This window comes from Brassica napus, unplaced genomic scaffold (genome assembly GCF_020379485.1).
Source record: "Brassica napus cultivar Da-Ae unplaced genomic scaffold, Da-Ae ScsIHWf_140;HRSCAF=252, whole genome shotgun sequence".
Lineage (NCBI taxonomy): Eukaryota > Viridiplantae > Streptophyta > Magnoliopsida > Brassicales > Brassicaceae > Brassica > Brassica napus.
Genome location: NW_026014823.1, coordinates 61753 through 79068, shown reverse-complemented (window position 1 = coordinate 79068; position 17316 = coordinate 61753). Strand labels below are relative to the sequence as shown.

The 17316-nt window shown below is 32.3% G+C and overlaps 1 protein-coding gene and 2 pseudogenes across 2 annotated transcripts; 1 reads left to right on the top strand and 2 right to left on the bottom strand.

The window, feature by feature from the left end:
• Positions 1 to 6175: 6175 nt before the first annotated feature.
• Positions 6176 to 13417, top strand: LOC125597257 (annotated as a pseudogene).
• LOC125597255 lies at positions 7798 to 10756 on the bottom strand (annotated as a pseudogene).
• Positions 13418 to 14239: 822 nt separating the features above from the next.
• LOC125597256 (probable polygalacturonase At3g15720) lies at positions 14240 to 17012 on the bottom strand. 2 transcript variants are annotated; one of them, XM_048772017.1, is made up of 9 exons: positions 16929 to 17012; positions 16338 to 16454; positions 16101 to 16235; positions 15857 to 16018; positions 15574 to 15781; positions 15278 to 15359; positions 15086 to 15194; positions 14882 to 15004; positions 14240 to 14795 (listed from the first exon to the last, which is right to left on the bottom strand). In XM_048772017.1, exons 1-9 carry the CDS (start codon positions 16938 to 16940, stop codon positions 14367 to 14369), a joined length of 1377 nt encoding a protein of 458 aa, XP_048627974.1. In that variant the 5' UTR covers positions 16941 to 17012; the 3' UTR covers positions 14240 to 14366. The 2 variants fall into 2 exon arrangements, with proteins under 2 accessions (XP_048627974.1, XP_048627975.1); XM_048772018.1 differs by lacking the exon at positions 16929 to 17012 and adding an exon at positions 16581 to 16724.
• Between the last annotated feature and the right edge of the window lie 304 nt (positions 17013 to 17316).

The following is a 17316-nucleotide window of genomic DNA, read 5'->3' as shown; positions in this document are numbered from 1 at the left end:
TAGAAGTTAGAACTATGATATTTACTCCTTACGTTGTACTCTGCTGTAATTATCAACTAGATCTCGACCCGCACAACCGTGCGGATTTCTTATTTCTATACTAAATATTTTTGTTATATAAAAAATTTATCAATACTTAATGTAATTTATTGTTATATATTATGTAATTCTATAATAACTATGTTTACGTGACTATTATTATTACTACTATAAATTTTGTATTTTTGTAACAAAATTATTGGAAAACTTTATTATGTCACAATATTACTTTACATACTTTTATTTAAAATTTAAAATTTTATGAAAGAAAATTAAATTGGATCTATATAGTAGAGAAGAAATTTTTTGAGATACTGTAAAGAGTTTTTTAAAAGAAATACTATAAGACATTGTACTTCAAAATAAGTTGTCGTAAACATCATATTTGAGAAATACACTAAGTTGGATAAAATATATTCTTTTAATTTGAAATAAAAAATGAATCTTTCTAACAAAATCTTTGTAATTTTATTTTTAAAATATATCAGCTGAATTGTTATTATCATTGAATATATAATTATATACTCGTTATTAATTTAAAATTCTATATAAATCAAAACTAAAGTAAACTTAATTTCTTTATAAGTTTATGCTAAATAATTTAAAATTAATACTTTTGTATATACAATTTTAAAATAATTCTGAAAATGTTTTAAAAGATTTTGTTTAGAACTTTCTTTTAAAAAATCATTGTATTCAATTATATAGATAAATTCTAAATATTATAATTACTTCATGTAAAATTTAATAAAATTTTAAGGAGTGGTCCAAATTAAAAACCAGTATATGGTTGAATCCATAGAAATGTATTTTAAATTATTATATATTTTTAACATTTTTGTTAACACAATATCTTAATAAATATTGATACATGTAAATGTATAACATAAATAATAATAATAACATGATTTTTTATTCGATTTTATTTTTGCATGGTTGTATTCTAACTGATTTTATTTGCATACTAAATATTATATTTATTACTAAATTAGATCATATGCAGGTATTAACTCTAGAATAATTACATGTTATTATTATTATGTATATATAAAGGTTATATGCAACTATAATTATATATTGATGGAATAAATATTTTTTCGAAATATCCATATCAATAACCTGGATGAATAAAAGAGAATTAAATATCTTGTTAGGGATTGTTATGAAAATACAAAAAAATAAATAATGTAACAACTTTCTAGAAATGATCATTCAAAATATCACACATTAAATAAGTTATGACTTCTCTTTTAATAGTAATATAAATAATACAGTGGATCTCTTGTTCCTATTTACTTCATGTGTTTCGTAATCTTATGAAAATTCCTACTTTAACCCTACATATAGAAGGATTTAATTGTTTCTTATTAATAACATTACTTATAGAAATCAAATTTATGTTCTCTATTTTTACCCAAACCTTATGTATATATGAATTAGATTTCTATTTTTGACAAAGTACGAACGATTCTAATGCATTAACATATCAAATAAGTAAAAAAAAAAATCTAAATATGCCACCTCCTCTAATCGAAATTAAAGGAGGTAAATAGCTTAAAATAGCTATATTGGAACATAGGATACATTTGTTTTCTTATATCTATAAATAATTTCTTGTTTCTTTCTATTATTGAAACAAAATCAATTTTTGAGAATAAAAAATCACAATCAATTCATTTAATTTCCAAGGATGAAAAAAATCTCTTATATTTTCATTTAATGTTCTAACTTTATCATCATTCTTACACTAGGTTTGTGTTTATGGAATACTTTGTAATACAGTATATATTTAATTATTCCTAAAAAAAAATTCACAATATCTTTATTGTTTGTTCTTACAACGTATTACTTTTAATAGGCTAAGTTGTTTTAAAGACTTCTGTTATAGTTCATTTTCACTATGAAATGCATAACATCTAACCTACAAAAATTTAGATACATTAGTTTGTAGTAAATCTAGGAAACTGATATCCGAAAACTATTTTTTTGTTATTTCTTCGCCTAATTTGGATAATTCCTTAACTTAAACACATGGACTATTTTAATATATTTGTCCAGAATGAATCAACAAAAATATTTTTCTTGATTAGTTCAAATTCAAATTTCCTGAGTTAATAAATATGAAAATTTATAGTTTTTCTTTTAAGAAATGAAATATCTGTAATTAACATGTAAATTTATATGATACTTTCAGATATCTTTATATCTGATTGTTATAATTCTAATGCCTCAAATAGTTAATTATTTAAAAATCAATAAAGTTATTTAAAATATTTTATTAGTATTTGAATATTTGCTAAAAATATCTTTCGTTACATAAATTGATATTACATTTTATATACATCAGTGGCAGGAGCGATGGGGAATATAGGGCAAGGGAGTACAAATAAACGAGTATGGTGTCCCATATATCTAGATAACCAAAAACCTGGTAGTTGTCTCAACAAGCATGCTGCCTATCTGCGTGTAAGACCAAGATAGGAGGGACACAAGAAGTAAGGACTTCTTGCTTCTCAGGCCAACAAGCACATGCCAAGTCCGTTGTCCTAATGTTTATATTGACAATATATTTATAATAAATTATGATCGGGTATTGTGGTACAGTAATAAGTTGTCAAATTATGCAAGTGTCAATTATATATTTCTGTACGGCGCTATCAATAGTTCAAGTCATTTATTGGAGGAAATGGGCTTAGAGGGCGAGTGCGGTAGAGTTAGTGAGCGCTATTAAGCATTCGTAGTGTGTGTTGTTCTGTCTTTTTGCTGAATTCGAGTTTAGTTCTTTCCCAACCTGGACCTAGAGGACAGTCCTTGAGCGGGATTGTTTCTGTTTCTAGGAGTAAAGCAAGTTGTGCAGGCAGCCGTTGAATCTGCTTCCTATTAGTGTTGTGTTCCTTGTGTTCTAGTTTCTCGGGTCTCTCCTTTCAAGCCCGTCTCGGTTCAACCTTCCATCCGGATACTACAGTTTGTATCGATATGAAGTCATGTTCGTCGCTCCAAAGCAGAACGGTTTCAAGTTCGATTGATTTCTGCTTCCATGTTTTTACTTTTGTTGCCTTGGAAGTATGTCTTAGAGGATTTACAGTTTGTTCATTACATTTTGTAAACCTCACCAGTTTATTTCTGAAATGATATTTACAATTTAGCACAAAAAAATGGGCTTGGGGAAAAGATACTATGCTTGAGCTCCCGAACCGTACGTGAGCTGCCTTGTACGTCCTTTCCCAATAAAATTGATCATTTACGGGTGTAGTAAATGACAAAATATACTGGAAAATATTAATTAGAATTATTAACATCTAAATTTCTACTATATTAATGTTGAATAACTTCATGTGGAATGATAGGGGTGGGCATTCGGGTATCCGTTCGGGTTCGGGTCGGGTATTTCGGATTTTCGGGTATTTCGGTATAGAGGTCTAGAACCCGTTCGGGTATTTCTGTACTTCGGGTCGGGTTCGGGTATTTTTAGTTCGGATTCGGTTATTTCGGATCGGGGTTCGGATATTTAGATTTTGAAAAAAAATATTAAAATTTTCATTTCTCAAGTTTATTGTATTTAAAAATATAAACTTTTAGTTAACTAATTTTTATTTTTAATAGATTGAATGGTTAATAGATTTGGTCATAACATTTTAAAACTAAAAGGCACTAATTTAGTTATTTTTTTTTTGATTTTGGATATAACCTTTGTTAATTTTTGAAATAAAAAACTGACATGCATTTTAAGTGAGTAGCAAATCATTTTTTCCGGAATTGTATGTATATCATATGAACTTAAATTATGTGTAGTATCAATATAAATATTTTATATAAAATGAGAGATATAAACTAGAAACATAAGGTTAATTATACATATGTTCGGTTATCTTAGGATATCCATTCGGGTTCGGTATTATCCGTTCGGGTTCGGGTATCCAATCTCGCCTTATCAATACTCGTTCGGGTATTTGCTACTTCGGTTCGGATTCGGTTCGGTTTTTTTGGATCGGGTTCGGGTGCCACTTCGGATATCGGGTAAAGTGCCCACCCCTATGGAATGATATCATTGTGAAGAGAGAGATAGTAGAACAAAAGGAGAGACCATTGGTTTTGCACAGTTGCAACCATTGTGCATTACGATAAATCATTATAACACTTAGTCCTCTTATAGAAGAAGTAATTGTGGACATTGACAAACCACAAACATAAAATCACAACAATTGTAAACAAACTAAAAAGAAAGAGATCCATTGTTAAATGATCATCAAAGATTTTTAAATAAACACATACAAAGAATTCCTTTTGTTATTTTTGTATCTATCTAATTAATTTAGTTAATTTATTTGCATTAGTTTAATATAATAAAGCTGATGTTTTATAAAAAAAACACTCTCAAACATTTGATCTCTATTATATAAAAGGAACTAAATTGAAGCAATTATAGGTGTGCCACATAGGACAAAATATTCATAACCAATCATTTGTTATGTCATCAAGGATGTTAAGCTGTTGAGCCACGAATCTGTGCTACGTAATAGGCCCATTAATTTTAATGACAATTGTTTTACTTTCTTCTTCCTCTAACCTAAGTTGTCACGGCATCTACAGATCCTCCAAAACTCATCGTCTTCCCATCTCCTCTGTATATCTCTATTATATAAAACGAACTAAATTGAAGCAATTCTAGATGTGCCACATAGGACAAAATATTCATAACCAATCATTTGTTCATGCCATCAAGGATGTTAAGCTGTTAAGCCCGAATATGTGCTACGTAATAGGCCCATTAATTTTAATGACAGTTGTTTTACTTTCTTCTTCCTCTAACCTAAGTTGTCACGGCATCTACAGACCCTCCAAAACTCATCGTCTTTCCATCTCCTCTGTATAACGCCTTCGACGACAACAATGATGAATCAAAGCTATCCTCCAGACCAATCGGCGTGTAACTCTCCACATCCCTCTCTTGCTCAATGATATCAATGCCTCTTATGAGTTGATGAGAATATGAAGATTGAAGAGAGAACGTTGAGGAAAATTAAGCAAGTAATTACACTTAGACTATGTTCCACTGACAAATCCCGTTCAAAGCAAATCAAGTTTCTACGCAGATTTATGACATGGTGTTTCTTCGTATGAGTCTAGCTCAAGGCATCAATCAGATATGTAATTAGGTGTGTGTGTATTGAAGAATTGAAGCTTTACTCTTTTGTTTTGATTTTAATAGATAAGATAGTTCTATTACGATTTCAAGACATATTTTGTATACAACCAATAAAATTGCACCTTACTTTTTAGGTAAGATTTGCTCGTACACAAATAAACATATATGTTACCTGGTTTATTATCAGTCACCATTTTCAGTCCAATGCAATCATTTTTATATAATTAATAGGCAAAACCGTCTGTGGATACGTAAAGGGTTCTAACGAGGCATCTAATGAATCTAAGGTTATAGAAAAACATGGATGAGCTGACATGATGAAGAGTTTTGCTCAAGTTTGCGGGATCAAAACTTCTTCTAAAAGATATACGTACGTATTATGTTATAACTAGGTACTGAAAATATGAAAAAATGTCAGTATACAGAAACAAATGCTGTAAAATTCCGAGATAAAAAAATTATATAATATGCCTATGATCAATAAACAAAACTTTCAAAAATAAAACAATAAAATTTGTATGTATACAAGAGAAAACAACAAAACATACATTTAATCGTTAAATGTCATAAATTTGAATAGTATTGTTTTAACATGAAAACTCAAATATTGAAACAACACAACATATATACACTCGCCAAATATCATACTATCATTACTATGAACTGAAAACCAATCAAACAAATCTGTTAACTATGAGCAATAAATCAATCAATTTAATATTGTCAAAATCACAAATAAAATCAACCAATTCTTAGCCATATTTGTGATTTTTGTATAAAATAATGTAAATTAAACTTTAAATATTTTTTTTTTTGAAAATTAAATTAAAAATTTATAAGATACTATACACGCGGAAAATGAATCTAGTAACTTTAATAGTTAGCTAATAACATGCCGTGAGAACTCTGTCTAATCGTTTTGTGGTATTATCTTGGCAAGATCATGAACTAAAAGATCAATTGTACATATATTGTGTAACAATGATAAAGCTTTCACGCCACGTGTGATATTACATAAACTGAATGGGCCACTTTAAGAGCCCAATGTTGGCCCAGTGTCATTTCAAGGTGCTTTCTTGCCGGCAGGAGACTTTTCGAAGCAACCTTGTCTGAAAATGAACAATCTTTCAAAGGACTTGTTGGAGGATATCCTCTCTAGGGTTCCGAAGACATCTCTGATAAAACTCCGATCTACTTGCAAAAAGTGGAACACTTTGTCCAAAGATGAGACCTTTACAAAGAAGCATCTGCTCAATCACCACCAAGAACAAGTAAAGGTGAGATTTTGGCGATCGTATTGATTAACTGCAGTCTTCGTTTGATGAGCGTCAATCTCAATGACTGCGATCATCCATCGATAAGCTTACAGGTACTCTCATTAGCCTGAACAGTTCAGATAAACTCGATATCACTCAGGTATATCACTGCGAGGGTTTACTGTTATGCGTCACTGAAGACTACACAAGGCTCGTGCTTTGGAACCCTTATACAGGGGAAGCTCGGTGGATATCCGTTGACCATAGTAAGTATGCTCATGCTCTCGGATTCGAAGAGGGCAACTCGTGCCGTGCGTATAAAGTCTTGAGATTTGCTCATCGTGTGCATGATATACTATGTAAGCTCTGATTCTGGAGGGTTCTTGATGTCACTCCAGACTGGAAGATGGAAGTGGACGGTGAGTCTAATTCTAATAACTATGGCGTGTCTCTGAAGGGAAACGTGTACTGGTTTGCTCAAGACAAGGAAGCAGGAGGAAACGTTCCGGTTTTTTACTCTGTTTTGATTTCACAACAGAGAGGTTTGCTCCGCGTTTGCCTCTGCCGTTTGAGTCTTACTTGAAGATGAGGTGACTCTATCTAGTGTTGGAGAAGAGCAGCTTGCTGTGTTGTTTCAGAACTTGCATACGTATGAGATGGAGGTAGGGTTACGACCAAGATTGAGCCTGATGGGGTGTCTTGGAGCAAGTTCTTGGCGGTGGATATGTCGCCACTCACTTGGTTTCAGTTCTTTAGTGGTGGGAGTTTCTTATTGATGAGGAGAGGAGAGTCGTAGTAGTTTTTGATGGAGATAAAAATGTGTCGGAAACTAGTCGTAACACAGCTTACTTCATTGGAGAAGATGATTACTTTAAGGAAGTTGATCTTGGAGAAGTTACTACATGCGCGAGTGTTCCCTCATGCCTTCTCTTATGTCCAAGTTCAGTGCAGATCAACCAAACTACATGAGAACCACATGACGGTAAATGGAATGATCCAAGTTCTTTTATATTATCTAAGTCCATTACATATTTCAATGTGGGATCTTGATCTTTTCAACAGATTTGAACAAACGTGATTTTCATTTCTAGTTTTCTGTAGTCTGAAGAAGTATGTCTTTGCTGTGCAGAAGAATATTAAAACTTTGAGTGTGTGTAAACTCATGTGTTTAGTTTAGGTGTGTATCTGAGTCTGAGACATGTTGCAGTTGCCAGAGAAGTTGATAAGAGGCTTTACATTTCAAACATTATTGTCACTACAATATAACCGGAAATTATTGTTTTTACACAAATAATGCCTTGAATCTAGGTTTATGACAATAATGAAAACCAATTAATTTATCATATTGATCTTTGATTAACCTAAAACATAATAAAACCAAAAGAGATTAATTAATGAAGTTAATACGACACTATATATACTCTAAATGTTTTCCTCCGCTTCCATAAACCCATATTACCCATAACGGATCTTGCGACGGTCGTGTATCTGGCTGCCCTGATTGCTGCGGCAACATACAAGCTTGTTCCGGCAGTGTCCCCAATCTGTGGAAAGTGCTAAACACTCCAAACCTGGTACCGCAAGTGTTGTCACACCGCCTCTCACGTTTAAACACTGTCCTTGCGCTACTTGTCCCATTCCTGACGATGCCGTTTTATTTTCACATCTTTCAGAAAAATCTCTGTGCATGGTGCTCTCGTGCTGCACCTAAAGTTAACACCGTACTCTGATCTGGACGTCCCCACGAAGTTACTATACACAACTTTGCTCACTTCCACCGCCGAGGACTAAAGAAGTTACATTTTTTTCATAAATAACAATCTTAAGGTCGATATGTATACAAATACAATCTTTGTTGATTTGTGGTACGTACCTTATCATCAGTGGATTTATCAGAATCTCCATGTTGTAATGCTGATCGATAATGATTGGATTCTCGACATTATCTAGAGTAATTCCATTGAAAGTAATCCTTCTTGCGTATCCAGATCCTCCCTGTGAATATACCATAATATTTCTTCTAAAATAACAATTAAAGAAAGTTACCAAATGAGATTAATAAGAAGCTTAACGTACCGGCCAGGTTTTGATCCTAGCTCCATTCATAGTTCCTCTAAAGTTACAGTTTTGGACACATATATCCTCCACTGAAGCTACCCCTTCATCTTTTCCTAAGCTTCCTATGCTATATGTTTCACATGGTTTAAATAAATATTTCAATGAACATTTTCTGTAGAATCTTATAACTGATTAACCTTATTCCATGGCCTGGTCCGCAATCTATACCGGAGATTCTGATGTTAGCCGTCCCCGAGTTTATAGCAATGCAATCGTCACCTATAATAATTGCAGAGTCCTTTTCATAACGAACGATACCGATGTATAAGGATCAGCACACTGCCAATGACTATTGAGCGCATTACTAGAGGAGGTAGTACGTAGCGTGTTGCATGAAGCTAGAGCTATATTAGAGTTCGTATATTGATTGCTTGAACTTGAAATGGAAATGGAATATACATGGGAAGATAAATGGACGTTTTCAGTTAAGTAAAAAAAAGAATTGTTTGAAAAGAAAGTTTGTCACTAAGGAAAAAGGAAGTTTTGCTTAAAAGGAAAATGAAGATTAACAAGGAGTTTTGAAGATCTTTATTGAGAAAGAAAGCCATGAAATCTATCTAGTATAACTAGGTTGGAAGAGCTTTGTATGGGGTTAACACAAAAAAAAAATCTTAGCAAAGAGATTTTTATTAGTTTTATGGTTAGTAAAACATAAAGGGCTAGAGAGAAGATCATGTGTTAGATCATAGAAACTGTGAAGCTAGTGTTTCCTGATTAATTAAGACTTATAAGTTTACTTGAAAGAAATTGATCCAAAAAAAAAGTTTACTTAAAAGAGATCTTGTAAAGACATTTATTTGGTGAGAAATTCTTTGTGTTCATCTGTCGTACGTAATACTTCTTGATACAGTACTCGTACGACTTTATATCATACTCATTTTGCACTTTCAGTGACATTATTGGATGTAAAAATCGAGGGACCGTCTACTTTGACATATAAATATAGATTGTGTTTATACAGCTACCGAAATTTTATATTATTTATGATTTTGGAGTTTACACAAATCTCCAAGAAAGAGTTTGAGAGACAGTTTCATACCAGTGGCGATTACGCAGTCTTGGATGACAACATTGGATGAAGCGGCTATATCGATGCCATCGGTGTTAGGACTTGATTCTGGTGCATTTATCCGGAGATTTGAGATGGTTACATCGTTGCAAACCGTTTATGTGAATGTGTGCCATCGCACTATCTACGTGAGTTAAGCCACGAAGTCTAAGATTGTTGCAGTTCTTGAACTTCAATCCCTACTCTCGCAACAAAAAAAATTTGGTTCAAAATAAACAAAAAGAAAATTTGGGAAAGGAAAAAAAGAAAGCTCTAACGATGAACTACTTACGGTTGGTCTAGAACTGCCTTTGTGTTGCCACCAGCTCGAACCCTGGCCGTTTATTTTGCCGTTACCATCAACCACAAGCCCTTCTATGTCTGAGAGAGAATCCATTGGTTTTTGTCTCCTTTCCAATCCCCTCTACTCGATGCAACGAGAGTGCCCAAGATCTTCATTAAATCAGTAGATTCGTTATCATGTTAACGATAATAATATACTAAAAAAACAGGAGAAAGACAGAGTACCTGAACAGCAATAGGGTCGATTGCAAGAACCTTGAAACTTCAAGGGCTGTAACATAAATGACATTCCTGCCGGAACGATAAGCTGCCCATCTCCGGTCCCGCTACAAACAGCTTCCCAGGCTTTCAAGAACGCCTTCCAAGAAAAAAAAACAAGATTCTTAACACTATGATATTTTTGTATATAATGAACAAATATTTTTATCAACATTACGACTACGAATCTATGTTTTACCTGAGAATCGTCTGTAACTCCATCTCCAACAGCTCCATGTTGAGTAACATCCAAAGCTTTCGAATATGCGAAGAACTTGAGAATGAACACTGAAAAGTTTAAGAACCAAGTCTTCGTCTGCATAGGTTTTGAAGAGAATGAGTTAAATCGTGAGCAAAACCAATGTATTTACTAATTAAATCATACATTGTTAAAAGCCAGTGCTTTAACTTAGACAGACAAAAGAAGATGCTAAAGACGTTACCATGTTAAGCGGATATTTCCCGACAGTAGCAGACAATATACGTATATGAAATGGAATGGATAAGTGAATACGTATATGTACATTTAAATCATATATATAATGAGAAAGTTTTCTATTTTCTAAGAACATCTTTAATATATATCTCTATATTTTCTTCTAGAACATAGTTTTTTATTATAGAGGTGGATTTGCTTTAATATATGTCAGTTCATTTAGGAAAATATAGAAGATGTCTCTCTATTTACGATGAAAATGAAAACAAATTTTTATTATCCCCTTAAAATATATATTTTTCCTTTAAAAATAGAGGAATTCTATCATATATGCATACATTGGAAAAAGTCAACATGTATAGTAAAATTTCTCTATTTTAGAAAAAATATAGAGATAAAATCAGAGGTGATTGGAGATGGTCTAAGTCTATCCAGATCAGTAATTTTCTTAAAACTAAAAATTAAATCTATTAAAATAACCATTTGATAATAATACCACATATTTTTTCCAACTAAAATAAAAATGAAATTAATTTAAAAATATTAAAAATTATGAAGTATATTATAACAATAATAGTTAACTAACAATATTAAGCATAATAATATAAAATGATTTATGCATGGTAATAAAATCTTCTTGCTAAAAAAGGTAATAAAATCTTCAATTTCCAACAAATAATTTATAGAGAAATTTCCTAGGATATTCTTTTTAAGTTTTTGTCACAAAAAAACTTTCAATGAAGAAAATGATCCAAATAAGTTTTATTAAAGGATAAAAATGTATTTTACCTTAGGGTTAACTAATCTAGACTTAGGGTTTAGAGTTAAGGGGTGGAGTTTTGAGGATAAAGTTTCAAATTAAAAAAAATTAAAATTAAAATTTTCAAAATAAAAAAGGGTTTTTGGTCATTTTCTTTCTTAATGTCTATTTTTGTGACAAAAACTTAAAAAGAGATATTTGAGATAATTGCCCTAATTTATACAACGAATGAGTTTTCTCTCCTCTAAAGCTATTCACATCAACAATTCTTAAAACTACATAAAATTCTATTAAAATAATTATTTAATACATTAATAGATCTTGGTTTGGCTTGATTTTCAAGGAACACTAGAGCTTGACCCCCCCTGTGGGTGTTAGTTTTTTTTATAAATGAATATTTATTTCTATAAGTAATAATATATATTTTAAAATTTATCAGTTTAATTTTTTTAATATGATATTTCTAAACACAATAATTTTATAGTTTACATTGAGTAGTTTTATTTTATCATGTAAACCCTTAATTATATCATCCATTTCTTTAGAATATGACATGTAAAGTCACACAAATGTATTTTTATTTTTTATGGATCAAAATTCTATGAGAATATATAATAAACTGTTGTATAAACTGTTTTATGGATCAAAATTTTATGATATATAATAAAATTGTTGTATACTATTTATTATGTATATGTGGAATTAGTAAAATAGTTACTATATAATGTATATAATTACGAAATGTATATATGGAATTAATTTTTCAAACATACATATGTATAATAAAATAGGAAAAGACAAAGAATACTAAAAGCTAGGTTTATTAATTATTGTTGCCATATTTTAGTTAGAATTTGATTTTGGAAATGTATTAGTTAAAGAGGAAAAAACAAAAAATCCTAAAATGTAAGTTAATTAATAATTTCAGTGGCATGTCATTGTAAATAAATTGAAAAACTAAAGACTATTTTATTTTTGTACTTCTATTTTAATAAGATGGATGGTTCAAACACAACATATCATTTTTTTGCTAAGAAAACATAACATATATAAATATAGACTATATAGTAAATAAACTTTACCTTTAAACACATCTTCTATAGCATGCTGTAATTTATGTGACAGTCTATTCCAACAAAACTTCTATCACAAACTAGATTGATATGTATGTGAATGCATATCATACTATTAATTGAGAACACGCATAAGTAAAAACGTTATAATTTTATTGGCTGCACTATTTTCCAATAGTGACTCAGTTATTTCCTAATATTGACATGACATTAAACCTCTCTAAACTCGCTAGAATGACTTAAACGCCCTAAATAGTTTGTCATTACCGTTTTGTCATTCTCGGTTTCTCTTAAATCTATTATATGGTTATCTTAATCAAAACTCTCTCAATTATTATCTTCTAATGTCGGTTTGGTCCTTAACTATTTTGTCAAACTATATTGTATGGTCTCCGATCATATGCTTTTGAACATTATGGTCTAATAGTCTCCCATAGCTACTCTCACCTCACATATTATTGTGAGTCTAATTCTAATAACTATGGCGTGTCTTTGAAGGGAAACGTGTGCTGGTTTCTCAAGACAAGGAAGCAGGAGGAGACGTTCCCCGTTTTTTACTCTGTTTTGATTTCACAGCAGAGAGGTTTGTTCCGCGTCTGCCTTTGCCGTTTGAGTCTTACTTTGAAGATGAGGTGACTCTATCTAGTGTTAGAGCATCTTGCTGTGTTGTTTCAGAACTTGCATACGTATGAGATGGAGGTATGGGTTACGACCAAGATTGAGACCAATGGGGTGTCTTGGAGCAAGTTCTTAGCGGTGGATATGTCGCCACTCACTTGGTTTCAGTTCTTTAGTGGTGGGAGTTTTCTTATTGATGAGGAGAAGAGAGTTGTAGTTGTTTCGATGGAGATAAAAATGAATCGGAAACTAATCGCAACACAGCTTATTTCGTTGGGGAAAATGATTACTTAAAGTAAGTTGATCTTGAAGAAGTTACTACATGTGAACAGTTCCCGCATGCCTTCTCTTATGTTCCAAGTTTAGTGCAGATCAACCAAACTGCATGAGAATCGTGGCATGTTCATCGTTCCCTTTACAATACCTTTTGGGTTTATTTCCTTATTCCAACTTTTTTTTTCATTTTCGGTTTTGAACAAGATTTGCAGACGATTAGTAACATGTTTCTCATCTCTTGTAATGTTATTGTATGCTGTATGGAAAAGTAAACAAATTTGTTGTCAGTTATGTTTCGTTAAACATGTAAGACCATCTCCAATGCTACACTATAATTTTCTCTATATTTCACTCTAAAATAGAGTAACTCTATTATAGAGTTGGATTTGCTCCAATGGTTCACTCTATAATAGAGTTACTCTATAATAGAGTGAAATATAGAGTAATCTTATTTTTTTACTCCAAATATAGAGTGAAAAAACAAGAATACTCTATATTTCACTCTATTATAGAGTAACTCTATTATAGAGTGAACCATTGGAGCAAATCCAACTCTATAATAGAGTTACTCTATTTTAGTGTAAATTATAGAGAAAAAATAGAGTTCCCTTGGAGATGCTCTAAATAACTCTGATTCTAAGCAATATTTTGTGTTCCTAATCAGATTTCTGACACTAGTTCTAAAAATCAGTGTAGCCCCTAGCCGGTAAATTGGATTTAAACGAAACATTTTTTCTTGAATAATCTTTTAACAAATTGGTCTAGGCGTCCACCTAATTAATAATCCACTATAAAATACTTAGTTACCGACTAGCTATGTCTTGAACATTATGTTAGGTGGACCTGTTTTGATCCAAACCAAACTGATTCATATCACAACCAATTTGAAAGTCATACTAACCGACCTATATCAAATCAGAAACTATTTTTAATGCACCTTATAACACAAGTAATGCTTGAATCTAGGTTGTGACAATAACAAAAACCAATTAATTTATCATCTCAACCCACTGAATATGTTTTTGAAACCTTTGACTAACCTAAAACATAACTAAAACCAAAAGAGATTAATGAAGTTAACACGACCCCATATACTCCTAATCGTTCTCCTCTGCTTCCATAAACCCATAATGGATCTTGCAACGGTCGTGTGTTCGGTTGCACTGATTGCTGCGGCAACATACAAGCTTGTTCCGGCATTGTCCCCCATGACAACATATCTGTAGAAAGTGCTAAACACTCTAAACCTGGTACCGCAAGTGTAGACACACCACCTCTCACGTTTAAACACTGTCCTTGCGCTACTTGTCCCATTCCTGACGATGCCGTTTCTATTTTCACATCTTTCAGAAAAATCTCTGTGCATGGTGCTCTCGTGCTGCACCTAAAGTTAACACCGTACTCTGATCTGGACGTCCCCACGAAGTTACTATACACAACTTTGCTCACTTCCACCGCCGAGGACTAAAGAAAGTTACAAAGTAAAATACATTTTCTCATAAAAACAATCTTAAGTACAATGTATACATCTTTGTTGATTGTATACGTACCTTATCATCTGTGGACTTATCAGAATCTCCATTGTTGTAATGCTGATCGATTATGATAGGATTCTCGACATTATCTAGAGTAATTCCATTGAAAGTAATCCTTCTTGCGTAACCAGATCCTCCCTGTGAATATTACCATTATGTTTTATCCAAAATAAAGTTACAAAAAATTACTAAATGAGATTAGTAAGAAACTTAACGTACCGGCCAGGTTTTGATCCTAGCTCCATTCATAGTTCCTCTAAAGTTACAGTTTTGGACGCATACATCCTCCACTGAAGCTATCTCTCCATCTTTTCCTAAGCTTCCTATGCTATAATTTTTCAAAGTTACATGGTTTAATAATATAAATATTTTAATGAACATTTTCTAAGTAGAATCTTATAACTGGTTAACCTTATTCCATGGCCTGGTCCGCAATCTATACCGGATATTCTGATGTTAGCCGTCCCCGAGTTAATCGCAATGCAATCGTCACCTATAATAATTACAAAGTCCTTTTCATAACGAAACGATAATGTATAAACGATCAGCACACTGCCAATGACATTATTGGATGTAACAATCGAGGGACCGTCTACTTTGACATATAAATATATTTTGCGTTCATACAACGTCCTGGTTTTTAAATTATTTTCTGATTTTGGAATTTACACAAATCTCCAAAAATAGTTTGAGTGACAGTTTCATACCAGTGGCGATTACGCAATCCTGGATGATAACGTTAGATGAAACCGCTACATCGATGCCATCGGTGTTAGGACTTGATTCAGGTGCATTTATCCGGAGATTTGAGATGGTTACATCGTTGCAACCGTTTATGTGAATGTGTGCCATCGCACTATCTACGTGAGTTAAGCCACTAAGTCTAAGATTGTTGCAGCTCTTGAACTTCAATGCCTACTCTCACAACAAAAGGTTTGGTACAAAAAAAAACCAAAAAGAGTTTGGAAAGGATTAAAAAAAGCCGCTTACGGTTGGTCTAGAACTGCCTTTGTGTTCCCACCAGCTCGAACCCTGGCCGTTTATTTCGCCGTTACCTTCAACCACAAGCCCTTCTATGTCTGAGAAGAGAATCCATTGATCTTTGTCTCCTTTCCATTTTCCTCTACTTGATGCAACAAGATTGCCCAAAATCTTCAATTAAATCAGTAGATTCGTTACTAATGTGAAAAGAAAATAATGTATTATTTAAAAAAGCATGGAAAAAACAGAGTACCTGAACAACAATAGGGGTCGATTTGCAAGAACCCTCAAACTTCAAGGGCTGCAACATAAATGCCATTCCTGCCGGAATGATAAGCTGCCCATCTCCTGCCCCGCCACAGACATCTTCCCAGGCTTTCAAGAACGCCTTCCAAGAAAAAAGGAAAAACAAGATTCTTAACATTACGATATTTTTGGAAACAATGAGCAAAGATTTTATTTACATTACGTCTACGAATCTGTCTTTTACCTGAGAATCGTCTGTAACTCCATCTCCAACAGCTCCATATTGAGTAACATCCAAAGCTTTCGAATATGTGAAGATCTGGAGGATGAACACTGAGAAAATCAAGATCGAAGTCTTCTTCTGCATATGTTTGAAGAAGAATAGTTAAATAGTGAGCAAAACCAATGTATTTACTAATTAAAACAACTATGGTTTAAAGCCAATGCTTTCATTTAGACAGACAAAAGAAGATGCTAAACACTTTACCATGTTAAGCGGATACTTTCGACAGTAGCAGACAATATGTGTAAGGGAATGAAATGGAATGGATAGGCGAATACGTATATGTGTACTTTAATTTATTAACAAGAGACATGATAACATTTAAAGTTCAAATAAATTACTGATTTGCATGGGGAGTAGGAGTGGCACTGTAATTATTTATAATAAAAATTATTTCAAAATCGACAATTGTATCTCTATTACAAAATTGAATAAATGCATTCTTTGCATTTTTTTTCAGCTCCTTTGGGTTGGGTTGGTTTGGTTTGGTTTAGTTTGATTTTCAAGGAACATGTTCAAATATAAGAAAGCTGAAGAGCAGATAAACTTTACCTTTAAGCGCATCGTCTATATCTCTTATATGCCGTAATTTACGTGACAGACCATTCTAACGAAACTTCTATACACAAACTAGATTGATATGTGAATGCATATAATGATATAAATAGTATCTCAAGCAACTTGCGTTCGCTTTCTTTTTGTTATTGTCTATTTTTGACTTCGTGTTTTGCTTTTAATTACTTTTGGGTTAGCTTCTGTATGGGTATTTTCTATATTCCACTTTTCCATTTTTTTATTTTACTTTTAAAAAGGAAAATACCAAAGTAATGCTGATTAAAGTTAAAAAGAGGTTTGTAAAATTTTGTACTGTTACTGTTATGAAAGGTTAACATTATTTACGAGTTGAATTTTTTAAAATAATCTTGCTTCGCCAATATAC

Bases quoted from the DNA above. Each gene is read 5' to 3' on its own strand.
- LOC125597256 (XM_048772017.1), bottom strand. The intron at 16,236-16,337 runs GTAAAAGACAGA...TTTTCTTGGAAG, and splicing joins GAGTTACAGACGATTCTCAG to GCGTTCTTGAAAGCCTGGGA. The intron at 15,782-15,856 runs GTAAGCGGCTTT...TTGTGAGAGTAG, and splicing joins AAGGCAGTTCTAGACCAACC to GCATTGAAGTTCAAGAGCTG.